The 26,621-nt window shown below is 42.2% G+C and overlaps 1 protein-coding gene across 2 annotated transcripts in view; it reads left to right on the forward strand.

Annotated features, from left to right (window-relative positions):
* Positions 1 to 26,621, forward strand: part of taf4a (TAF4A RNA polymerase II, TATA box binding protein (TBP)-associated factor) — a 116,843-nt gene that overhangs the window by 77,453 nt on the left and 12,769 nt on the right. Inside the window, exons 3-11 of one of the 2 annotated variants that reach the window (XR_005461433.1) lie at positions 8,497 to 8,613; positions 9,321 to 9,470; positions 14,629 to 14,751; positions 15,196 to 15,285; positions 15,975 to 16,208; positions 18,094 to 18,232; positions 22,004 to 22,130; positions 23,156 to 23,328; positions 24,545 to 24,673. Coding sequence is in view for 1 of the 2 variants with exons in the window: in XM_038803543.1 (XP_038659471.1) it covers positions 8,497 to 8,613; positions 9,321 to 9,470; positions 14,629 to 14,751; positions 15,196 to 15,285; positions 15,975 to 16,208; positions 18,094 to 18,232; positions 22,004 to 22,130; positions 23,156 to 23,325; positions 24,543 to 24,673 (1,281 nt within the window). In the remaining variant the exon portion in view is untranslated. Of the gene's footprint in view, positions 1 to 8,496; positions 8,614 to 9,320; positions 9,471 to 14,628; positions 14,752 to 15,195; positions 15,286 to 15,974; positions 16,209 to 18,093; positions 18,233 to 22,003; positions 22,131 to 23,155; positions 23,329 to 24,542; positions 24,674 to 26,621 lie in introns of both variants that reach the window. The other variant, XM_038803543.1, reaches the window with a different exon arrangement.

Below are 26,621 nucleotides of genomic sequence, written 5' to 3' on the forward strand. Positions count from 1 at the left end.
AATGACCTGGTGCTGAGAGACTATTGGGGAACCCTCCAGTCACAACTCCTCAGCATTTTACCAGCCCCCTGTCTCCTAACCTGCCACCTTGGAGGCGGAGGGAATAAAATCGCACCCCCCCCCCCCATATATCTTACCCTTAATGTATGTAAATAACTGGGTTTTCAACTTTGTTTTATTGAAGGTTTATATTTTCGTATATATACAATACAAAAAGAACAGTTTTATAACTGTGAGAAGCATCAGTTTTTAGTAAAAGTATTTCTAGTTTATAGCCCTACCATCTCAGAAGAAAATGGAAACAACTGTAAGGGACCAGAGAAAAAGTGAAGTCATGTAGAGCGTAATTTGCACATAAAGGAACTGGCATTTGGAAACAAATGTCTTCACATGACTAATCGAAAAGCAGAATATTGCGGATGCTGGAAATCTGAAATAAAAACAAAATGCTGGAAATACTCAGCAGGTCATGTAGCATCTATGGAGAGAGAAGCAAGCATTAACATTTCAGGTCGATGGCCTTTCATCAGAACTGGGAAAAGTTGGCGATGTAATAGGATTTGAGCACGGGATAGGTGGGACTAAGTCAAAGGAAGACCTGTGTTAAGGTGCAGTAGAGTGATAGAATATCGGAGCCAAAGGGAATGGTGATGGGACAAGAAAAACAGAATGGAATCTTTCAGCCTGGTGTATAATAAATATAATCTTTATTAGTGTCATAAGTCGGCTTACATTAACACTGCAATGAAGTTACTGTGAAAATCTCGTAGTCGCCACACAAGGGCACCTGTTTGGGTACACTAAGGGAGAATTCAGAATGTCCAATTTACCTAACAAGCACAGCTTTCGGGACTTGTGGGAAGAAACCAGAGCACCCGGAGGAAACCCATGCAGACTCCGCACAGACAGTGACCCAAGCCGGGAATCGGTGGAAGTGAAGCAGAAGTGAGAGAGATTTCCGAATGGGGGCTTGGTAACTGGCCACACACAATCTCGTGCTGGGCGGCTTATCCTATTATCAGCTATGACCATCTATCTGGCACCCTCGAGGTTGTAAACAATTCTCTTCCCCACCCCACACCTTGCTCAACTACAGTTGCCCTTCAGCGCAGACTTTTACTGCAGCTCCCAATTTTGATGGGATCTCAATGATATGAGACCCATGAGTCAGAGAGCAACCTGCTGCTTTGTGGGCTTCCCCATAGGAGCACACATCTCAGCATGGTTGACTGTATTATTAGGGTGTCTCTTTAGTCAGCCAATTGTGCTCACCTTTAATTCCGTCTAGCCAGAAAGACACTCCTCCCATTTCAAGGAGACACATGTCCAGAGCAAATGTGTTGTGACTAAGAGAAAATGGTGCACGCAGCTTTCCAGACACACTCAACACTTTTTCCCACCCCCACCCCCCCAAAAATCACCCACTCATGAGGGGCTGGTGCACAAGGCTAAATCGCTGGCTTTGAAAGCAGACCAAGGCAGGCCAGCAGCACGGTTCAATTCCCGTACCGGCGCCGGAATGTGGCGACGAGGGGCTTTTCACAGTAACTTCATTTGAAGCCTACTTGTGACAATAAGCGATTTTAATTTCATAATTTCCACCCATCACCTTTGATCCACTCCGTATACCCAGTATAACCATTTCTCGCCCCACTTCTGCCATTGCACCATGCCTCCCCCCACACCATTACCCTTGAGCCTGTAACCACCACCCTCCACATGCCGTCCCCTATCCCCTGTTGAGGTCACATCCGTTACCATCCCCATGCCCACCCTGACCCTCATCCGCCCATTATCCATGCCACCCATTTTGTTCCGTGAGTCCCAATGAGACCATCCACTACCTAAATATGACTCTGAGCTGCTACCCTACTACATCTTACTATCCCCTCTCACTGTTAATGTTCCCTCCACGACCCAGTACCCCCGGTTCAGTCCCAAGGACCCTACAGTAGACAGCACCAACCCCACCCTTTGGGGGCTATCTGTATCCCACCATCCCTGCCTAGAAACTGCCTCCAATCCCCTCCTCACCCATTCATAAGATCTCCATACACAACATGCAAGGCCCTTCTCTACCTCCCATGCCCCTGCACCCTTGCTCTCCCTCCCCCACCCAGCAAGTCCGTCCCTGCCCTAATGACCTGTGCTCCCTCAACCACTATCCCTACTCCATGCCCCTTAGACTGCCAACCCCCCAATCAATGCCTTGTTGAGCAACGCCACCCCACCCCAACTGAAGGAGGAAAGAAACAATGGCTACTCACTCCAGCAAATTGCCTACCTCACTTGCTGCATGCCACTTTTATGCAGTCATGATTTGGAAAGCATGTATTGTATGCTCATCGATAACTTAATTGAGAAAGGAACATGATTTTGGTGAGCTGGCCTTTTGGATTGGATTTGTTTATTGTCACGTGTACCGAGGTACAGTGAAAAGTATTTTTCTGCAAGCAGCTCAACAGATCATTCAGTACATGGGAAGAAAAGGGAATTAAACAGAATTCAAGAAAATACATGAGAATACATAATAGGGCAACACAATATATACAATGTACTGCATAAGCATTGGCATCGGATGAAGCAGACATGGGTGTAGTGTTAATGAGGTCAGTCCATAAGAGGGTCATTTGGGAGTCTGGTGACAGTGGGGAAGAAGCTGTTTTTGAGTCTGTTCGTCCGTGTTCTCAGACTTCTGAATCTCCTGCCCGATGGAAGAAGTTGGAAAAGTGAGTAAGCCGGGTGGGAGGGATCCTTGATTATGCTGCCTGCTTTCCCCCGGCAGCGGGAGGTGTAGATGGAATCAATGGATGGGAGGCAGGTTCGTGTGATGGACTGGGCGGTATTCACGACTCTCTGAAGTTCCTTACGGTCCTGGGCCGAGCAGTTGCCATACCAGGCTGTGATGCAGCCCGATAGGATGCTCTCTATAGTGCATCTGTAAAAGTTGGTAAGGGTTAATGTGGACATGCCAAATTTCCTTAGTTTCCTGAGGAAGTAAAGGCGCTGTTGTGCTTTCTTGGTGATAGCGTCGACATGAGTGGACCAGGATAGATTTTTGGTGATGTGCACCCCTAGGAATTTGAAACTGCTCACCATCTCTACCTCGGCTCCGTTGATGCTGACAGGGGTGTGTACAGTACTTTGCTTCCTGAAGTCGATGACCAGCTCTTTAATTTTGCTGGCATTAAGGGAGAGATTGTTGTCGCTGCACCACTCCACTAGGTTCTCTATCTCCCTCCTGTATTCGGACTCGTCGTTATTCGAGATCCGGCCCACTATGGTCGTGTCGTCAGCAAACTTGTAGATGGAGTTGGAACCAAGTTTTGCCATGCAGTCGTGTGTGTACAGGGAGTAGAGTAGGGGGATAAGTACGCAGCCTTGCGGGGCACCGGTATTGAGGACTATTGTGGAGGAGGTGTTGGTGTTCATTCTTACTGACTGTGGTCTGTTGGTCAGAAAGTCAAGGATCCAGTTGCAGAGTGGAGAGCCAAGTCCTAGGTTTTGGAGCTTTGATATGAGCTTGGCTGGGATTATGGTGTTGAAGGCGGAGCTGTAGTCAATAAATAGGAGTCTGATATAGGAGTCCTTGTTTTCGAGATGCTCTAGGGATGAGTGTAGGGCCAGGGAAATGGCGTCTGATGTGGACCGGTTGCGACGGTATGCGAATTGAAGTGGGTCAAGGCGTTCCGGGAGTATGGAAGTGATGCGCTTCATGATCAGCCTCTCGAAGCACTTCATTACAACTGACGTCAGGGCCACCGGGCGGTAGTCATTGAGGCACGTTGCCTGGTTCTTCTTTGGTACCGGTATGATGGTGGCCTTCTTGAAGCAGGTGGGGACCTCGGAGTGGAGTAGGGATAGGTTAAAGATGTCTGTGAAAACCTCTGCCAGCTGGTCCGCGCAGGCTCTGAGTGCACGACCAGGGATCCCGTCCGGGCCCATCGCCTTCCGTGGGTTCACTTTCAGGAAGGCCGATCTGACTTCGGAAACTGTGATGGTGGGTATGGGTGAATTATGGGTTGCTGGGGCACTCGATAGCGGATTGTTGGTTACCTGCTCAAACCGAGCATAGAATGCATTAAGTTCATCGGGGAGGGGTGCACTGCTGCCAGAGATACTGCTCGGCTTCGCTTTGTAGCCCGTTATGTTGCTTAGTCCTTGCCACAACCGCCGAGAGTCTGTCTGTGACTCTAGCTTAGTTTGATATTCTCTCTTGGCATCTCGGATGGCTTTGCGGAGGTCGTACCTGGATTTCTTGTATAGGACAGGGTCGTCTGCCTTGAACGCCTCAGATCTGTCCTTCAGTAGGGAGTCAATCTCGCGGTTGAGCCATGGTTTCCGGTTGGGGAACGTACGTACTGCTTTCTTTGGCACGCAGTCGTCCACACATTTGCTGATGAAGTCTGTGACGTTGGTGACATACTCATTTAAGTTAGTCGCTGAGTTCTTAAATATGGACCAGTCCACTGTCTCCAAGCAGTCACGTAAGAGCTCTTCTGTCTCCTCGGACAAGCACTGCACAACCTTCTTAGCTGGATTCTCCCGCTTGAGTTTCTGCTTGTAAACCAGGAGAAGGAGCACAGTCTTATGGTCTGATTTCCCAAAGTGCGGTCGGGGGATGGAGCGGTAGGCGCCCTTGATTTTTGAGTAGCAGTGGTCAAATGAACATGCCTGACAGGGGCTGAATTCTCCGTCCCACCAGCCCTGTTTTCCAGTGCAGCACACCTCAAATGGCAGCGGGATTCTCCGTTCCCATAGCTGGCCAATGGGGTTTCCCATTGTGGCCAGGCCACGCCGATTGGAAACCCGTAGGCGTGGGTGCATTTCCGGCGAAGCAGAGGATCCCGCCGATGGAGAATCCCACCTAAGGATACAAAGTAAGGGGACAGAGTTTAAGGTCTGAAATTGTTGAACTCCGTGGGTGGGTATTCCTGGCTCACTGCACCTTTTTTCCCGATGGCAGAGGTGGCCCGACATTGGCTGACGACAGGACCATCTGGTCCTGCCAATGTCTGAGGGTTTTGCATAGGCAGCACCTTCTGACGATGAGGAATGCGCCACGTGGTTTTGCCATCGGAGGGACGGAATGTTCCAACCAACGGAAGGGCCGGAAAATGTTGGAAACTGAGTCCAGAAGGCTGTAATGCCATGGAAAGATGAGATGCTGCTCCTCAAGCTTATCTTGAATATCACTGGAACAATTCAGCATTCCAAGGAGAGAAATGTCAGTCAGCATGAGAGCATGGTAGACAATTAGAATGACAGGCTACTGAAAGTTCTGTGTCGTGGTTATGGACTGAATGGAGTTGTTCCACAAAATAGTCACCCAATCTATGTTTGATCTCCCCAACGTGGATAAGACCACATTGTGACTAGCCAACACAGTATGCTAAATTGAAAGAAGTACACATAAATTGCTGCTATACTTGGAAGAATTGTTTGGGGCTTTGGACATTTGATGGGAGAGGAGGTAACAGGGTAGGTATTGCATCTCAGAGCTGGTCTTATGTAAACACTAAAAAGTTAAATCTAGCAATGTTAAATCTAGCAATAAAAATAAGTTCACTACATATGTAGGGGAAGGGCAATTATGATGCCATTAGACATGACTTAGGATGTGTTGGTTGGAGAAGTAGGCTGCAAGGGTTGGGCACACTGGATATGTGGAGCTTGTTCAAGGAACAGCTATTGCATGTTCTTGATAAGTACATACCAGTCAGGCAGGGAGGAAGGGGCCGAGCGAGGGAACCATGGTTTACCAAAGAAGTGGAATCTCTTGTTAAGAGGAAGAAGGAGGCCTATGTGAAGATGAGGCGTGAAGTTTCAGTTGGGGCGCTTGATAGTTACAAGGAAGCGAGGAAGGATCTAAAGAGAGAGCTGAGACGAGCAAGGAGGGGACATGAGAAGTCTTTGGCAGGTAGGATCAAGGAAAACCCAAAAGCTTTCTATAGGTATGTCAGGAATAAAAGAATGACTAGGGTAAGAGTAGGGCCAGTCAAGGACAGTGGTGGGAAGTTGTGTGTGGAGGCTGAGGAGATAAGCGAGATACTAAATGAATACTTTTCGTCAGTATTCACTCAAGAAAAAGATAATATTGTGGAGGAGAATGCTGAGACCCAGGCTATTAGAATAGATGGCATTGAGGTGCGTAGGGAAGAAGTGTTGGCAATTCTGGACAAGGTGAAAATAGATAAGTCCCCGGGGCCGGATGGGATTTATCCTAGGATTCTCTGGGAAGTCAGGGAAGAGATTGCTGAGCCTTTGGCTTTGATTTTTAGGTCATCATTGGCTACAGGAATAGTGCCAGAGGACTGGAGGATAGCAAATGTGGTCCCTTTGTTCAAGAAGGGGAGTAGAGATAACCCCGGTAACTATAGGCCGGTGAGCCTAACGTCTGTGGTGGGTAAGGTCTTGGAGAGGATTATAAAAGATACGATTTATAATCATCTAGATAGGAATAATATGATTAGGGATAGTCAGCATGGTTTTGTGAAGGGTAGGTCATGCCTCACAAACCTTATCGAGTTCTTTGAGAAGGTGACTGAACAGGTAGACGAGGGTAGAGCAGTTGATGTGGTGTATATGGATTTCAGTAAAGCATTTGATAAGGTTCCCCACGGTCGGCTATTGCAGAAAATACGGAGGCTGGGGATTGAGGGTGATTTAGAGATGTGGATCAGAAATTGGCTAGTTGAAAGAAGACAGAGAGTGGTAGTTGATGGGAAATGTTCAGAATGGAGTTCAGTTACGAGTGGCGTACCACAAGGATCTGTTCTGGGGCCGTTGCTGTTTGTCATTTTTATAAATGACCTAGAGGAGGGCGCAGAAGGATGGGTGAGTAAATTTGCAGACGACACTAAAGTCGGTGGAGTTGTAGACAGTGCGGAAGGATGTTGCAGGTTACAGAGTGACATAGATAAGCTGCAGAGCTGGGCTGAGAGGTGGCAAATGGAGTTTAATGTGGAGAAGTGTGAGGTGATTCACTTTGGAAAGAATAACAGGAATGCGGAATATTTGGCTAATGGTAAAATTCTTGGTAGTGTGGATGAGCAGAGGGATCTCGGTGTCCATGTACATAGATCCCTGAAAGTTGCCACCCAGGTTGATAGGGTTGTGAAGAAGGCCTATGGTGTGTTGGCCTTTATTGGTAGAGGGATTGAGTTCCGGAGCCATGAGGTCATGTTGCAGTTGTACAAAACTCTAGTACGGCCGCATTTGGAGTATTGCGTACAGTTCTGGTCGCCTCATTATAGGAAGGACGTGGAAGCCTTGGAACGGGTGCAGAGGAGATTTACCAGGATGTTGCCTAGTATGGAGGGAAAATCTTATGAGGAAAGGCTGATGGACTTGAGGTTGTTTTCGTTAGAGAGAAGAAGGTTAAGAGGTGACTTAATAGAGGCATACAAAATGATAAGAGGGTTAGATAGGGTGGACAGCGAGAGCCTTCTCCCGTGGATGGAGGTGGCTAGCACGAGGGGACATAGCCTTAAATTGAGGGGTAATAGATATAGGACAGAGGTCAGAGGTGGGTTTTTTACGCAAAGAGTGGTGAGGCCGTGGAATGCCCTACCTGCAACAGTAGTGAACTCGCCAACATTGAGGGCATTTAAAAGTTTATTGGATAAGCATATGGATGATAAGGGCATAGTGTAGGTTAGATGGCCTTTAGTTTTTTTCCATGTCGGTGCAACATCGAGGGCCGAAGGGCCTGTACTGCGCTGTATCGTTCTATGTTCTATATGTAGTGGTAGATGATGTGTTGGGCACTTTGGATCAGTGAAGCAGACATAGGCCACCAACACTGAAGATGGTTCAACACTATTTTATTAACTCTTATAAAATTCTAGACATACTATTACTGTGGGTCTACACGATGTTAGATTAACTAGAGACCTGTGCCTGTCCGAACCAGTTGAATCACTCAGCACGTGATGAGAGTCTGTACTGTAACTGATAAGCTCTTGTGCTTCTGAGAGGCAGCATCCAGAATGAGCGGGAAATGTGATGCCCTCTGTCTTTATAGTGCGTGTGTTCTAACTGGTGATTGGCTGCGGTGTTTGTGCATGTTGATTGGTCCTAGTGTATGTCCATCAGTGTGTGTGTCTGCACCATGATATACTGGTGTATATTATGACAGTAGAGTTTGCTGATTTATGCATTTAATTTACTTGGATATTCTTTGGAGAACACTATATGGAGAAAAGGTCCAAAACCTGAAAACAAAACCATTTTCTACATTGCTTAGTTTTCCACATTTTTGTTCCGGGTGTTTTACCACTCTCCAAGGTGCTGAAAGCTATCACTTCATAATTATATTCTTCCTCGTAGAGCTTTATAGAAATGTATAGAAAATTAAATTTCTTTACTAATATGGATAATATATTCAATTACATTTAAATTATTTTAGATTATTGCTTCAAAAACACATTTGTTTCAACAGTGATACTGCACAATCTGGCTTCAACTTTCATACCTTTTCAATGTCATTTCTAGGCACCTGGAACACAAATAATTGCACGACAAGTGACACCTACAATCATCAAGCCAGTTTCTCAGCCACAGACAACAGTACAAGTGACGACTGCACTGCAGCGACCTCCAACTGTACAGGTAATCTTACGAATCAGGTTGTGTTACCTAAAAGAAAATTGACCAATTAGTTCATTTTCATTGGAAACCAATGGGACAGCAGTTCAGCAGTCATCAAAAATGTCTGCAGGAAGAAAGGTAGTTATAAAGATCTAAGTTAAAACCACAAAATAGTAAAAATACTGTTGTGCAAGGCGTTTGCACAATCTCAGACTTGGAGTTTGATTTCATAGCATCAGTAGTAAGTGTGTCATGGAAATTTTAACACATGAGAAACATTCTGATGTTAATATACCTTTTGACCTTTTATCACCTCAGCTCGGATCAGTGGTGTCACTGAATCAGTAGGTCATGGTTTTAAATCCCATTTTAGAGACATGCTGACGAATTTACGTTGACACTTCAGTACGAGTCTGAGGGAGAATTGTACTGTCAGAAGTGCCGTCTTTCGGATGAGGTTCATCTGCCCTTTTGGATGGAAGTAAAAAGTCAATGACATTATTTGAAGAGGAGCAAGAAAGTTCTCCTTATCTACCACAGAACTGTTTTTTTGGTAATTCATTTAATTACTGTTTGTGGGAGGTTACTGTGTGTAAACTGACTGTCACGTTTCCCTACACTAGAATAATGACTACACTTCAAAAGTGCTTCATTGGCTGTGAAGCTGTTTGTGATCCTGCGACCATAAATGGCATTAGATAAAGGCAATTTCTTAATTTACCTTCCAGTCTCAGATCGTAATAAGTGGAGCAACATCTGCAGCTTCGATAGGTACAGCAACGACGGTCCAACCAGGAACACCTCAGAGAACTGTACAGACAATGGCAGCAGCTGCTGGGGGTCCTACATCACAAATACTGCAGCCTACTGCATCGGCGGTAAGAACCACTTCTTGATGCATGGCATATAATTTGTACAAATGTGGCGGAATTGCAAAACTTAGTGCAAACAGCTTTTCAAAACAGCATTTGTGAGGATACAAATATTTGCACCTTTTACCTGTGAGAAGTAAAAATCACATAGAAGTCTTTCAAATGTTTAAAACTCAATAAAACATACATTGACCAATGGGGAGAATCAAACATTTTCACTTGTCCGCTACTATCTGAAAAGTAAATTAATTTCCATGAATAATATCTGATTAAAAATATCTCCCTCTCCATTGTAAGGTAATAGAACAAAAATATCCATCATAGAACTTACCACCATTGTCACGATCATAATATATTGCCAGATTTTAGAAACGGTTGTAATATATTTAATAACGTTTCACAAATGAAATGCAGACAGTAGCTTGAACTGTGGATCATTTTCACAAAACTGCATTTCCAAAAAATGAAAGGCTGCAAAATAATTTTATTTCAGTCTTTGCAACCTGTGTTTCTGGTTCAATATAGTTCATGCTCTTTTTTTCCCCAAGATCTAGAAGGGCACTTGAAATACAGAACCTGAATAAATCTGTATCTCCATTCACAACACGCCAGTGTCGAGATGCTGAGCTTCCACAAGCCTCGCATTTATTCAGAGAGCTCTCACATCATTCTTATCTGTCTTTGTTTGTGCTCCTCTCCTTAGCTAAATTCTTTCCTGTTTATTACCCACTATCCCAGTACTCTGATAATAAAGAATCAACTCCATTAAGGAAAATGCATTTATATTTTAACAAAAGTTCTCAGTTTTGTCCTCTGTTATAATCAATAAAGATAATTTTAGTCTTAATTTTTTACATTTGAGAGTGCAAAACCTTTTAGACTTTTTTAAAATGTAGATATTTTTCAGTATTTATCTCTGAAGCAGGTGTGCAGTTTTTTAATATCTTAGGTTCAATTTGGTAAAGTACAATATTCTAGAAATCTAGAAGCAATATTTTGAATGCATTCCGCTCACTCCAAGTTTGTATTTATTATGAGTAAGTTTTAGTCAACAACTGCCCAAAAACCCTACGTTTTCTCACTGGCTCTGAGGGATCTCAGACCTACAAGAGCTTCATTTCTGTTTTGTGTTTAAATATGTTTTCTTCCGGTTCTGCCAATGGTGCACCCCCGCTGCAGGGACAAGAGGTGCAGTCAACAGGAAATCCCGTTGACGACGGCGAGACCAGAAGATCCCACCACTGGCCAATGCCTCCTGCAGTCGAGTTGCACAGTAAATCCCGCCCAGTATTACTGAAGTTAGGATAGGAGAGTATTGACAGAAAGGCAACAGTTTATTGATCCATTGATATGGGGCTAATTTCATTCAGTGTATAAAACATTGAATGTAAAAGCCTCATGTTCTTCAGATGTAATTAAATATTTCAGAGTTATGGGTCGTATTATTTATCTGGAGAAAAACTGCAACACAAAGAGACTTGGGGTACTTATGCACGGAACACAGAAAGCGAGCACAAAGGTGCAGCATGTAATCAGGAAGGCTAATGGAATGTTGGCCCTTATTTCAAGGAGGTTGGAGTATAAGAGTAGGCAAGTTTTGCTGCAACTGTACAAGTACTGGTGAGACCACATCTTGCGTATTGTGAGCAGTTTTGGTCCCCCTATTTCAGGAAAAATATTGGGCTTTCCAGCCATGTGTTGGATTCTCCGGCCTTCCAGCCATGTGTTTCTCGACAGCGGGAGGCAGTGTGCCATTCCCTAGAGGTGGGCTTCTCCGTTCCCGCCATTGTTAATGGGAATTCCCTTTGAAGACACCCCACAACTTCTGGAATCCTGCGGGCGGGGGTGTGCTGATGGAGGGACCAGAGAATCACACCGCCAGCAAACGGCCAGAGAATTTTGGCCATTATTTCACTGGAGGCAGTTCAGAGAACGTTCACTAGGATAATCCCAAGTATAGAGATTTTGTCTTACGAGCAACGATTAAACAGGTTGGGACTCTGTAACACAGTGGTTGGTGTTGCTACCTCATAGGAACTGGGACCCGGTTTGATTCTGAACTTGGGTGACTGTCTGGAGTTTGCACATTCTCCCCGTCTCTGTGTGGGTTTCCTCCGGGTGCTCCGGTTTCCTCCCACAGTCCAAAGATATGCGGGTTAGGTGGATTGGCCATGATAACTTTTTCCCTAGTGTCAAAGGTTAGGTGGGGTTCTGGGGCTGAGGGCAGGTAGGATGCTTTTTGAGAGGGTTGGTGCAGACTCAATGGGTCGAATGGCCTCCTCCAGCACTGCAGAGATTCTGTGATTATACTTATTGAAATTTAGAAGAATGAGAGGTCATGTCATTAAAACATATAGGATTCTCAAGGGACTTGACAGGGTAAATGCTGAGAATGTTACCCCTCATGGGAGAGTCTAGGACCAGAGGGCATAGTCTTAGAATAAAGGGGTGCCAATGGAAGTCATAGATGAGGAGGAATTTCTTCTCTCAGAGGGTTGTGAGTCTTTGAAAGTTCTTGCCACAGAGAGCTGTGGGGGAAGAGTCTTTGTGTATATTTAAGGCTGAGATTGATAGATTTTTGATCAGTAAGGGAATCGAGGGTTATGGAGAAAGTATAGGAAAGTGGACGTGAAGAAGGTCAGATCAGCCATGATCCTATTGAATGGCTGAGCTGGCTCGAGAGGCCGAACAACCTAATGGTTTTATGCTAACTATGATATGGAAGAAGTGTTGCTATTTACTTCTTGTAATTAAAAATCTACCATTTTAATTTATTTACCAGTTGTATTTAATTATTTTGTTGCTGTCAAAGCCAACCCCCCAGTTACTTTCACAGTTGATGCTGGACAAATTGAATAGTAATTTACAAGTTAGCACCAAAAGTTATGTTATGTATCTGTAAGATCCATTGCTTCCGTGGTAGAGTTACATGAATAAGACTATCCTTTCATGATTAATGTAGGTCAGTATGTCAGCCAAGTCCATTCAACACTGGAAACCCAAAACTGATTAATGGTTGATGAGCTAAAGACATACAGCCATCTGCTGGCAGGCACTCAAATTGCATATAAGGAAAAAGATCCAAATTTATGTCAACTCCATACAAGCTGCGGTTAGAAATACATTCCACCTGGAATAAGTAGTTGTGATTGCCAATGTTAGTAATTGAATGAGTAATGTCGTCATACAAGCCAAAAACAACACAGCACAATTTGGTCTACTTTTAACACCAAAATGAATAATGGGTGTATAAAGAAAACATGTACAGTTCTGTTCCAGAGAGGAGTAGAAGTTGTCCCTGAAGTTCTTATTCTGACTATCCTGATAAGCCACCCAAATGTTTCTGATTTAGAACATCCTTAGCCACTGATGGATAAAGTTATCTTTAGAACATGTCATTACATTGTATTTGCTTAGGAATAAGCAATTATATTTGGTACAGCCCGGTACTTTATTTTGCAGAGTGGGGCATAAACCACATTGAGAATGTATTTCCATACAAGCTGGGTAATCTTCACTGGAACTTTCATATGTTTCCTAGCTATAATCTAAAGAGGGGGCAGGGAACAAAATTGAAAACAGCAAATGCTCATAATTTTTAAAAACTGAGTTTGTTTTTGACCTTGAATTAAAAAATATATATATTCTATTACTTATTTTTTGTTATTCATAATTTACTTAGAGAATGTGGCTTTATTGTGGTTAATGGATGGATTGTTATGTAAAAAACAAATTATCACAATTGCATCTAATTGAACTATATAATCACAAGTTAATCTGGTACCACAGTTTAACTTCAGTTTACTGGAAGAACCTGATATCTATCCTATGTTTTATTAAAGGATTCGAAAATATCCAGCACTGTCCAATACCTGAAGATTAGTCAATGCTGTTAAACAGACCCCAGATCTGCAAATCCCAGCAGTACTGCTATTCCATTGCTGTGCAAATGGATGTGGGATTTATTTTCTTTTCCACCCCCTTCTGCAAATTTGTGTTCAAATAATTCTGACAAATAACCAAAATGGTGCCACTCAAGTGAGAGATAATGGAATTTCCATTGAAAACCTTTATATGAAGTATTTGGAAGAAACCTGTAGTAGGCAAGTAGAATGGTGGAAATGTTATTTAATGTTTCAGGTCCATACAAGTAAACTGATGGATAAGAAGGGGGGCATTAAATTTAACAACATTCACAGTTGTTTGGAGGAGAAAAATAATCCAGGTTCCCACTCGAATGATTTCAGCCCGTGTGTCCTCCCCATCCCTGTATGCTTTTGTCTATTTCATTGATGTCCTGGCGTCCATGTCTCCAGCCTCCGTAGATCTGAATTCATTCAAAGCTCCAAACTCCTTATTCTGTTTCCTAACCTACACCAGGTCCCATTTCCCCATCACCTTTGTCCTTGCTGACCTACATTGTTTAATGGCAGGCCAAAATCGTAAATTTAAGAGTCTCATCCTTGTGTTGAATTCCTTCCAGGTTCCATCCACTTTTTCCCTCAGTAGCCTTCTCCATTCCCATAACTCTCCAAGATCTCAGCTTTGCTCCAACACTTGCTTTTCTTACCAATCAGCCACTTCCTTCACGCCACAATTGGTAGCTGTGTTTTCAGCTGCCTAGGCTCCAAGCTCTGTCTAATCCTTTTCTTTTCACCTTTTAAGACCCTTCTTAAAAATCTACCTCTTTCATCAAGCTTTCGTCATCCCTAATGTCTTCTTCATTGACTTAGTGCCAATACTTATTTTATTACACCTTCGTGATGTTCCTTGGAATGTTTGTCTACGTTACAGGTGCTATATAAATGCAAGTTTGTGTTGTTTGGCGTTGTTCATGAAGAACAGCCAATTGGATACGGCTGCTTTTTAAAAAAAAGTGCTAATGATTGAAACTATACGTGTATGGATCATTGTCTTCAAAAAAGAACACAGTTGCACAGTTAATTGATTCATCCAGTAAATGAGAGAACTTCTAGTTTTGAAGCAAAATTCAAAATGTGTGAAAATTACTTTATGCACAAACTGAAGTTTCCCTTCTATCCCAGCAATGATTTATAGCAAGACATTAACTCCTGTATTTCTGAAATAAATTTTGAATTGGGAAAGCTTTTAACTATCGGAAACTGTACTATTCTCCCTGCTGAATCCTTGTAATGTTCCACAGGAAACAATGGAAAATGTGAAGAAATGCAAGAACTTTCTGTCTACCCTGATCAAATTAGCTTCAAGTGGTAAACAGTCAACTGAAACGGCTGCCAATGTCAAAGAACTGGTGCAAAATCTATTGGTGAGAAAGTGTAATACAAACGTTTCTCCATTAATTTACTTTAATTTTAAATAACAATTTAAATTAAACTATGTTTGTTCCGGAATTGGGGGAGGGCAAATAACAAAGACGAAACAAAGCAAAAGGTCTTTATGTAGATAGTTGTTCGAGAAGAAAATTGAAGCAGAGACCACACCATCTTTTAAGACAAGAGTAAATAAATGTATTTTAAATGAATAAATGAAATGAATGAAAATCGCTTACTGTCACAAGTAGGCTTCAAATAAAGTTACTGTGAAAAGCCCCTAGTCGCCACATTCTGACAGTGCTAGTTCTTTACCAATGGGTACTAAATGAGAGCTGGCCATTGTGCCTTTTCCCTTCAGAGCACAAGTTATCCACTGAAAATGGAAACGCACTTAACATGTTGAAAGTGACTCGAGTTTGGTATTTTTCTTCTCACAGGATGGGAAAATTGAAGCAGAAGACTTCACTAGCCGGTTATATAGGGAGCTCAACTCCTCACCTCAACCTTATCTTGTGCCTTTCCTGAAGGTAATTAATCATTTGTCTTGCTATAGTATATAAATACTTTTCAGATTTGGAGGAGAATGTTTATTATTTCCTTTTTTGCATGGTAAATGGTCCTTGTACGCTGCTTGAAAATACAATCATTATCCTGGAAACGTGTTTACATTTGTGATCACGTTTAGTTTACATTCTACAAAAAAACATTTCTTGACAATCAGCCTCACTCAGTTGAGATTCGAAACAAAATCTTTCCCACCCACCATCTTGGACAATGAGGATATACATTATATTGAAAATCATGTATTTTACTTTTTTCTGTTAGATTCCTTTCAACAGTCAGGGTTAAAATCCTTCTGCTAATTTCACTGAAATGATTGTCACATTTTGCCCAAAGTGGTAACTTAATCGATTTGACTGACAGTGGAAGTACAACCATTTTGAGCATACACTACACATGACAGAAGAGTTTCTTTTGAAAGTTTCTTTCCTTCCCCCAAAGAACATACATTGTGAAACCGGTGCTCTAGAAATTTTGCCTGTCCTGTTTTCAGAGTACCAGGAATTAGTAAATAGTTAAGTTGATCTTCACAAAATATCCAGAAATTGACAGCTTTTCAGAATGCATGATCCAATTAGTATTACTCAATGACACAAAACAATTTGTAATTTTGTAATAAGATTAGCATAAATGTTTAACCATTGTGTTTTTCCAGCGGAGTTTGCCCGCCTTGCGCCAACTCACTCAAGACTCGCAAGCTTTTATTCAGCAAAGCCAACAACAATCCTCAACTCAGACCACAACAGCATTGACAGCAGTGGTATTAGGAAACACTGTTCAACAGCGACCTGTAGTGCGGACAACCGCTGCTACAGCTACAGTAACTAGCACCCTCCAAAATCCTGTACTAAGTTTAGCGCAACCTGGACAGTCAGTGCAAGCTGGAAAGGTAGGATGAATCAACACAGCTGCCAAATAAGGAATAACTATAACATCTATATATTTAGCTTGTTTCAAGCATTATTACAGTATTTTGTTTAGAATTGCTAATGAGAGGCAACCTCAGACAGATTTTCTGAATAGACTTTCATCTTATGAGGAAAGGTTGGACAGACAGGGCTTGTTTCCACTGGAATTTAGAAGTGTGAAGGGTGGCTTGATTGAAGTATTCAAGATTGTGACTAGTCTCGACAAAGTGGATGTGGGAAGGATGTTTCCTCTTATGGGTGAGTCCAGAACCAGCAGGCACTGTTACAAAATTCAGGGATCTCCGTTTTAGGGCAGAAATGAGAAGAATCTTTTTCTCCTGAGGATTGTGCGACTTTGGACGCTCTGCCCAGGTGGCAGGGTCACAGAATATTTCTCAGATGGAGGTAAATAGATTTTTGTTCAAGAGAATCAAAGATTATCGGGAGTAAATGGGAAATTACAAATTGACACATAAACAGATCAGCCATTATCTTATTGAATGGCGGAGCAGGCTCGAGGGGCCGAATGGCCTACTCCTGCTCCAATTTTGTATCATCATATTGTCAGCATGAACTTGAAGTTGAGCTCATTTTTTTAAAAATTGTTTTTTGTGATGTGAGGTTGCTGATGAGGCCTGTGTTTATTGACCATCCCTAACTGCCCTTGAGCAGGAGGTGCTGGACCACCTACTCGAATTGATGCAGTCAATGTGCTACAGGCGCACCCGCAGTGCTGATCGGGAGGAGGGAGTTCCAGGATTTTGACCCAGCGAGATAGCTGCAGCCCGAAAGATATTCGGTACTTGGCTGAAGCTAGCATGCAAATATCAGTCAATGTGAACAAAGATTTCCATATTGGTTTGTTGGACTATAGCTACTGGAGCTGTCCATGAAGTTAATAACATGCATCATTTTGAGTAGACAGTTAAAGCATGTCCACCCTCAGAGATTTGTTGTTGAGTAAATATCACCATTAACAATAAGATATGTTGGTAAATCTCGGGCCAGGATATTACAGCCCCTCCTACCCAGAGGAATATTATGGTCTCACCGAACTGAATGGAGATTTAAATGGCTTGCCACATCTGCTGAGGTTGGGGGGGGGGGGGGGGGTCACACTGCGGTGGGGCTGTAAAATCATGGCCATGATGTGTAGATAGACTGCTACTACACAGTGCAAAAATGGTGCATTTTCTGCTCTGGAACTGCTAATGTTGCTCTTGTGCAGGCAGCTTTATTGCTCGTCACCTCTTGGCTGATCGTTCGATGGAATCAAAAGAGAAGTTTAATACTGCTGCACACTGGACTTGTGAAGACAATGTCATTTTTTGTTTGTAGTGTGGCAGTGTAGTTACTCACTTCGCAAAATAGTCATTGTGTCAGAAAGTTAGTTTGCTGAATTTCATACTTCTACCATTACTGAGCAGATTTGAGATGGAACTGGGACATATCCAGAGAGAGTCACTTCAGATGGCATAAATTGGAGTACATGCCTTTTGTGTTTTTAATATTTCACATTGAGACCATGTTTAAAATTTTTTTTTAAACAATTCAAACCAGAGTATCCCTTGGGTTGTTATGGGAATACAGAACCTAGTTGCAATAGTAGGACACAGAATTTATCCAGAAAGAAATTAAATGAATTTAGAATATCACTCCAAATATTCATGTAGGCTAAAAATATTCATAATTGTTTGCTTTGTACCTATTTTTTGTAAACCTGGTTTTGTTAACTTTGGGATTGCATCTATTTAAAAATGGTGATATTTAGAGGAGTTGCTGGAGACTGATGATCATTTCTGTCCAAGATTGATAAAACAATTTATTTTGACTTCAGTTTAAACTAATGAGTATGTCTGCCTTCAGGTTGTTCAACAGCAGCAAGGAACGTTGGTCAGACCGCAGGTAACACTGACACAAACGCCGATGGTGACACTTCGGCAACCTCAGAACCGCATCATGCTAACAGGTTCTTCACAGGTGCAATTGAAGCAACTTCAGACCGGTAAATATGAATGTTTTAAAACCTTAAAATAGCAAATGTAAACATCAAAGCTACAGGTCATTGTAGATCTCTTTGCTTAGATACCAATTTATGGTCTGTATTTATTTTTCTTTGCCCCATGCCTCTTTTTTTTTTTTGAAAACCCACTTTTTGAAGCTGCAAATTTAATATTTTTGCTTAAAGTTTCTTAAAGAAGCCTTTTCAAATTGTTAAGATTATATGGGAAAACCCACACTAGCTGAAGAGTAATGTTGAACCTATGTCAGAAAAATATAAACTTGTCAGTAAATCAAATCGATGTGCTGTGACTTTACACACAGGGAGTAGAAATAAAGTGTAAATATTCGGGGGGAGAAATGTAGAGGTAATTAGATCAGAAATATAATTCAGTGTCTATTTTTAAAATTGTGGATTTTGTCCTTAATCTTAATGTCACAATGTGCCAACATTTTGGGTGGTTTGGGAAGCAGAAACAAGTACAGTTGATTGCAACATCGGAGTTAGTCTGTAGTTCAGAGCAAGGAGTGGCATGCAGGTAACACTGAGCTAGCATGCTACAACAAAATTGGCAAGCGGGTGTGATTACAATGTGACAAGTAGTTTCCATTTGAAAATACTAATATAAGAGATGTATGGGACAATGGGAAAAATTGATATGGGACATGCATGCAGACATCAATTTTTATTATATCTACAGATTAGACTAATTCTCTGAATTTATAATAAAATTTTAATCACTTTTAAAAATGAAACTAGTATAGTGACTACTGCACTTAAAATTCAAATCCTACAAGTTACCAGCATCCAATTGTCCAATTGCACATTCAGTTATTAGGAAATCAGGATATGCCTGAACATGTATGATGGAATTGAAACTATCAAGACACTCAAGAACTTGGAAATAGGACAAAGAATAGGTCCCTCAAGCCTGCTTCACCATTCAGTAAGATCATGGCTTATCTTCCACCTCAACTCCACTTTCCTGCGCTGCACCTGATTTCTTTGGTGTCCAAAAATCTCTTGATCTCGGTTTTGAATATCCTCAATGACTGAGAGGCAGCTCTCTGGAGTTAAGTATCCCAATATATCATTGCTCCCAAAATGCAATGACGGGCTTATATACATATTTTGAGCATAATAATGAGCAACGGGAATCGAACAGCCATCAAACTAACATTTGTATTTTCCACCCCACCAATATTGCCTATTTTGGGGCATCTTGGATTCTTGTCACATTCATCTGTATTTGTGATCCAAATGACATTTTAGATATTTTTAAAATTTATGCTGTTTTTATAAACTATCTTTAGGAAGTCAGATCAGCTGCATTTATTGGATAAATTGAATGAATGGTCTAAGGTTATTAAACATTTGACTTTAAATTAAGCCCCATAGATAATAGATCCTAAAACAAAAATGTTTACTCAAAAACACTAGTGTTGGACTTCCAGACTCATAAGATTGGAATGCTCCAGAATCTTCAAGCCACCACTTCTATTTATCAGTGTTTTTTAAAATTTGGGTATGGAATGATGCAGAGAGAAATTTAGTATGAATATGTTAAGTGTTCAGACCGGAACAATGCCAGTTGGAAATGCATCCGAATTATTGTATAAAGTTAACATTTATACTGAAAGTAAAAACATTTTTGAGTACAAAAATTATGACATTTTTCAGAGACTGATAAAAAGGAGACATTCTCCTGTTGTTCTTTCCTGTTGACATGAATATTTTTGGTAATGTGGCAACTTGTTTTAGCATGACAATTATTCTATTCTTAGCACACGATCCACAGAAGGAAATGCCTTAGCTACTTCCTTTTGCATTGTCTGATCGTAGCCAGAGCAGTGGCTTCTCTTTCTACTGCTACACAATTTACTCAAGGAAGTCGAAGGACAAGGATCCATCCTGGGCCCTCATCCCTTCCTCTTTTACATGTTTCCTTGGTAATACCATTATAGAAATAGGATCAGCTTTCACGTCTACTTTGTCACCCAGCACTCGCCACCATCTCTTTTCCTTCTCCAGTACCACGGTACTGTTGGTTAACCGATGTTCAATCTTGGATAGGCCCTAATTTTCGCCAGCTAAATATTGGGAAGAATTAAGCCACCAATGTGTTAAACCAGACTTTTGGTGATCTGTTTGATTCCATGGGCGCAATTCTTCTCTTCCCCCCCCCCACCCCCCCCAACGCCGGGTGGGAGAATCGCTGGGGCGAGTCCCGCCATGCCGCCCCGGCATCCGCACGCGATTCTCCAACCCCCCCCCCCACCCTCAAATCGGCGCAGCGAGATTTACGGCTGGCCACTCGGAGAATCGCTGCTCGCCGTTTGTAACGGGGGAGCGCCGATTCTCCAGCCCGGATGGGCCAAGCGGCCTGCCCAATACGACGGGTTCCCGCCGGCGCCGTCCACACCTGGCCGCTGCCGGTATGAACAGCGCGGGACTGCTGGGGGGGGGGGGGGGGGGGGGGAATCCAGCACGGGGGGGGGGGGGGGGGGGAGCTCAAAAGGGGTCTGGCTCGCGATCAGTGCCCACTGATAGGGCCGGCCTCTCTGAAGGAAGACCTCCTTTCCTCCGCTGCCCCGCAAGATCAATCCGACATTTCTTGCGGGGCGCCCGCGGGGAGGACAGCAATCGTGCATGTGCGGTTTGGCGCCGCCCGACCTGTGCATGCGCGGGTGACGTCATTTACGCAGCGCCGGCCGCGTAATTTACACGGCGCCAAGGCCCAGCGCACATAAGTGACGCGGCGCCGCTCCTAGCCCCCCGGGGTGGGAGAATAGGAGGCGAGGAGCGGCCTCCGACACCGGAGTGAAATACTCCGGTTTTCACTCCGGCGTCGGGACTTAGTCTCCCGATGGGAGAATCTCGCCCCATATCTTTCTCATCGCAAACACTACCTAGTTCCATCTCTGTAAGATTACCTACCTTCGATTCACAGCTCAGCTGTTGCAAAAACCTTCATTCATGCCTTTGTTGTCTTCACAATTATTCTGATAACACTATCTGGTCGTCTCTATTCCACCTTCTGTAAATTTCACCTCATCCAAAACTCTTGCATCAAGATCTGCCAAATATGGCTGTGAATAAGGTGTCATAGCATCATGATCCTAGATACTGTAATAAATCACAGATATTCCTCACTGAAGTACATTCAACCAGGGTGGCGCGGTGGTTAGCACTGCTGCTTACGGTTCTGAGAACCCGGATTTGATCCCAGCCCCGGGTCACTGCCTGTGTGGAGTTTGCACATTCTCCCTGTATCTGCATGGGTTTCACCCCACAACCCAAAGATGTGCAGAGTAGGTGGATTGGCCATGCTAAATTTGCCCTTAATTGGAAAAAAATAATGAGGTATTCTAAATTTATTTTAAAAAATCAACTGCATAATAGTAATCTGATTAAACGAATATTAGTGCAATGACATACATAGATTTTCCCAACACAGTGTTACCTTTTTTTTGCAAATATCTTTGGAAATTCTTCTTTACCTAAAATAACTGAGGGTATTGGCACATTGAGAAATTCTGTTATTAACACAAGATAATATTTAGGAACTGTACTTCTTTAAATAATAGATTTTGCTGTCATCTCCCTCAAATTGACAGAGCTTAGTGCAAAGTGATAGAAGTGTGCATTTGCACCTGCGAGTGAGATAATCATGCACAAAAATTGCTGTTACAAGTAAAATATACTGTGACCAGTTGAGCTGGAGAAACTTGCTGGACACAAGTGTTTAACATAATTTCCTCCATAATTTTACAGTTCCTGTTATGAAACAGACAGTAGTGCCAGGGAGTAAAGCTGGTTTGACGTATTCTGTCCAGACTTCTGTTGTTCAGAAAAACAAACTTAAAGAAGCAGCAGCAGCAGCAGCAAGTGGTTCGTTCAGGTGAGATGTTCAAGCACAACCCCAGGGAGATACAAATGTTACTTAATGTGAAACAGATTGTTATTAAAATCTCCAGACTTTATTCCAAAAATAAGATTGATATATGCATCTCTTAACTAGTAGTAAGTAAATATGTATCTGTCATTAAAACCTATATGACAAAGTTCATTTCAAAAGGAATGTCCCATCTTTAATACCTCGACCTTTATTTGGTTACTTAATTAGAACTTTTATTTATTTAGAACAAACTTGAACTTAATCTGAACAGCAGGTAGCACAGCGGTTAGCACTGTTGCTTCACAGTGTCAGGGTCCCAGATTCGATTCCCAGCTTGGGTCACTGTGCGGAGTCTGCACGTTCTCCCTGTGTCTGCATGGGCTTCCTCCCACAAGTCCCGAAAGATGTGCTGTTAGGTAATTTGGACATTCTGAATTCTCCCTCCGTGTACCCGAACAAGCGCCAGAATGTGGTGACTCGGGACTTTTCACAGTAACTTCATTGCAGTGTTAATGTAAGCCTACTTGGGACAATAAGGATTATTATTATTCTATATCTGGGTGCTTAATGTGTGTTGTGTTCAGTGGTGGATAAGTACATCACAATTACCAATCTTAGTTTTAGAGCAGTGGATGCCATACACCAAGAAAGTGGCAGAAATAAGTTGTTCCCCATTTGGAAGATAAACACTGGCTGATTTAATTGTTGCTCTTGTGATATGGGTAATGCTGGCAGAATTACCTTCATTTCCTGACCTAAGTTCCACTGAGCAGCTGAGTTGGTCCTTCTCCTTGAACCATTATAGTCTCTGCGAAGATTAGTAGTGCAGTGATCCTGAAAGCAGGTTGCTGTCACAGTTAACCAAAGAACATCTAAACGGAGAACCCTTCCTTCCTCCTGAAAAAGATAATTGTAGTTCCATTTATTTTTAATGTATCTTAGTTGAGTATTCCATGAACATTTGCAGTTTGCTAAATTGTAAATTAGTTCTCACAATTACATTAATGTGTGGATGTGAAACTTTGCAGGGATGATGATGATATTAATGATGTGGCATCCATGGCTGGAGTTAACCTTTCTGAAGAAAGTGCACGCATTTTGGCAACAAATTCAGAACTGGTGGGCACTCTGACGCGATCATGTAAAGATGAAGCATTCCTGTTCGCTGCACCATTGCACAGAAGAATGTTAGAAATAGGTAAAGAGATGTCTACACATTTTCACAGTATGGATATCTTATGTAAACTTGTGAAGGCACCAATGCAGTAGGAAGTCTTTTCAAACCATTTTTCTCTTTTAAACTTTAAAAAAAAATGGACAGGTTATGGGTGTCACTGGCAAGGCTAGCGTTTATTGGTGATCCCTAATTCGCCTTGCGAAGGTGAAATGCCTTCTTGAACTGTTGCAATCTGGATACTATAGCCTCTTACGGAGGGAGTTTCATGTGATGAATGTATTCCCCACAGTGCCAGCTGGAGGTTTTTGACGAAGCAATCATCTTCTTAAGCAGCAGTGTTTTTAAAAATGTGATCCATTTCCAAGTTAAGACAACATGTGACGTTACGGTGGTAGTGTGCCCATGTGCTTGCTGCTCTTGTATTTAGATGGTAGAGATCACAGAGTTGGGTGGAGCTATTGAAAAACAATTTTCAAAAGTATTCCTATGGAAAGTTTTTGACGTAACAAGCAAGAAGAAACTAAAAATGCTGAAATCAATAAGTGGAACCATAAGCATGGTTAGAGCTTGCCTAAATTCTCCGGCGGTTGGGATTCTCTTTTCCCACCCGCAGACACCCGTCCGCGGGTTTCACGATGGCGTGAAAATCCCATTGGCAAGCAGCGGGAAGATAGAATCCCGCCGCCAGCGAATGGTGTCCTGCCGAGAAACATGAGGCTGGGGGACCGGAGAATCCACCCCTTAATCATCCAACAGTGTTGTCCCAAAAAATGGCTAATTAGCCACAGTTGTGGCCATGGCAACACAGTTTTAGTTATATGCACTATTTTCAGTAGATACACTCATAATACAGCTACGGGTACTTAAAATCTGTACATTTACTTTACAAACACCTACCAACATTCAAGGAAATGAAGCACTCAATGATCACAAAAAACATGTGCACGTATCATTTTACTAGCAACTCACAAAAAGGCTGAAGCCCATATATGTACAGAGTGAATGAGCATTGAAGTCACATCGCCAATAATGGTGTTTCTTACTCATTTTTTAAATGTGATGAGAAATGTAATTAGCCACATGTGGACTCCCAGTTAGCCACATGCATCTAGTAGCTGTCATATTGGACAATGCTGCGCTAAAAGAATAATATGCATCAGTAAAAGGGGAATGCTAGATTGACACAACTAAGAATATTTAACCTATCTAAAAGGTATTTTAACTTTTTTTTGGAACAGGTAAAAAACATGGAATTACTGAAGTTCATCCTGATGTAGTAAATTTTGTGTCACATGCCACTCAGCAGAGATTACAAACACTTGTAGAAAAAATATCTGAAGTTGCACAGCAGAGAAACATCTCGTACAAGGTGAGTGTAGAATCACTTACTGTTTCTTTTAGACCTGATCTCATATTTTTTTTAAATCTGAGTTGCTTCATCAGTACTACCAACGAAAGGTTCATAAGCCAAATGAACTTGCATCCCTTTTTATGTTATAATGGTCAATTACAAGCATTTGCCGTAATCCTAAAAACTGCCCCTCCCCTTCCCAAAACTATTGACTGATATTAGGATATAATTCCACAGGCACCAGTGACACTCCCCGTTCCCCACCTGCCAATCCCAGATCCCTCACCAGAATAGAATGACTCCAATTGTAGAAATGGGCAGTGAGTGCTACCAGGAATGTGAATGGGGGGGGGGATTAGAATCAAGCCTAATCCTCTCCTCGATTAACGTTCATTTAAGTGATTTGCAGCCAGGAGCAAAAACTCTAGCCGACCATTCCATTCTCCAGCTTGGGACACTGAGCCCACTCTTGGTATCTTTATGGTCACTTCAACTAACTCACTACAAACAGGAACTCAATGTTCGTAATGATTGTACTGCAGAACAGTGCATCGTGGAAAATTTATTTCAGTTGATGTGATAACTGAACGAGAAGATCCTAGAATGGAACCCTTGCTCAAAGGACCGCAACTTGTTTTAATAAGACATGGAGAATCAGAATCACAGGACAATTAATTAGTTTTAACAACACAAAAAAAATGATTAAATGTGGAAAAATTGAATGATGATGCAATACTGCTTTATTCCCCCCTGTGTTTAACAATTACACACATTTTCAGATTCACACAGATTACAAAGTACACCTTCAGATACAGTAGTCTCATTCACACACACAGACCCTTTTAAGCACTCAAGGTGACCGCGGTAAGACGCACTCCCCACTGAACCCAAGTGAATGTCTGTGGATTTCTCCTCAAAATCTCCCCCCAAGATGATTCTTATACTGTGAATTACCTTGTGCAACAGAACTCCGGCTGCTATTTAGCATACTGGCCTAAATCACTGGCATTGAAAGAAGGCCAGCAGCACGGTTCGATTCCCGTAACAGCCTCCCCAAACAGGCGCTGGAATGTGGTGACTAGGGGCTTTTCACAGCAACTTAATTTGAAGCCTACTCGTGACAATAAGCGATTTTCATTTTTCATTTCAAATGATTTTTAAATTCTGTTTTCAAAAGTCAGACCATTAAATCTTCTTTTAAATTATGCTTTCCCACCACTGCTTCCATCAAGGTTTTGCTTTCAGGTTTTACACCTCTCCCTTCAGGTTTCCTTTGTCTTAAAGGCTTTGCACAAACTATGAAGTTCAGCTATTGATTTCCAATTATTTCAAATAGTATCTCCCAAACTGTAGTAATTTCTCACACTACTGCAGATATCTTTCTGGCCTCTCACAATCCAACTCGCTGTGACTTTACTGAACGGTAAACCGTTCTGGTTCCCAGTTTCCTCTTATGTTAACTCCAAACTTCTTGGAAACTTCTCTTCATTTCTATAATTTCCTTAACTTGCTTGACCTTAGGTGTTAAGCATCCGTTTTCTTAACTGTTACTCCAGAGTAAAGGCTTCTTTTCTAGCAAGGCTAAGAGAGTACCAACTGCTTCTAGCTGAGCTGTCTATGAGCTGAGCTGAGCTCTCTCACTACCTATCTCCAACTGCAATCAAATTAGCTAAACTAAAACTTAAAAGCTTCTCTATTTTACAAGGCCTAAGTTGCTAAGCAATCAGTGCTGGTTTATTTACTCTTCACACTGTAATCCTCTCTAAGCACAATAGAATCACAGTTGGAATTGAAACCAACCCTCATACTTTTGTCCAGTACAAATCTAACTATGTGTTTTGCCCTTCGAGGCACAGAAACACTGAATTAAACCCACTTAAAACTACTATAATTTCAGATGTTTACCATTACAAATATAAATCCCTTAAAACTACCTTTATTTTCCTAACATAAATTTTTTACTTAG

Source organism: Scyliorhinus canicula, chromosome 7 (genome assembly GCF_902713615.1).
Source record: "Scyliorhinus canicula chromosome 7, sScyCan1.1, whole genome shotgun sequence".
NCBI lineage: Eukaryota > Metazoa > Chordata > Chondrichthyes > Carcharhiniformes > Scyliorhinidae > Scyliorhinus > Scyliorhinus canicula.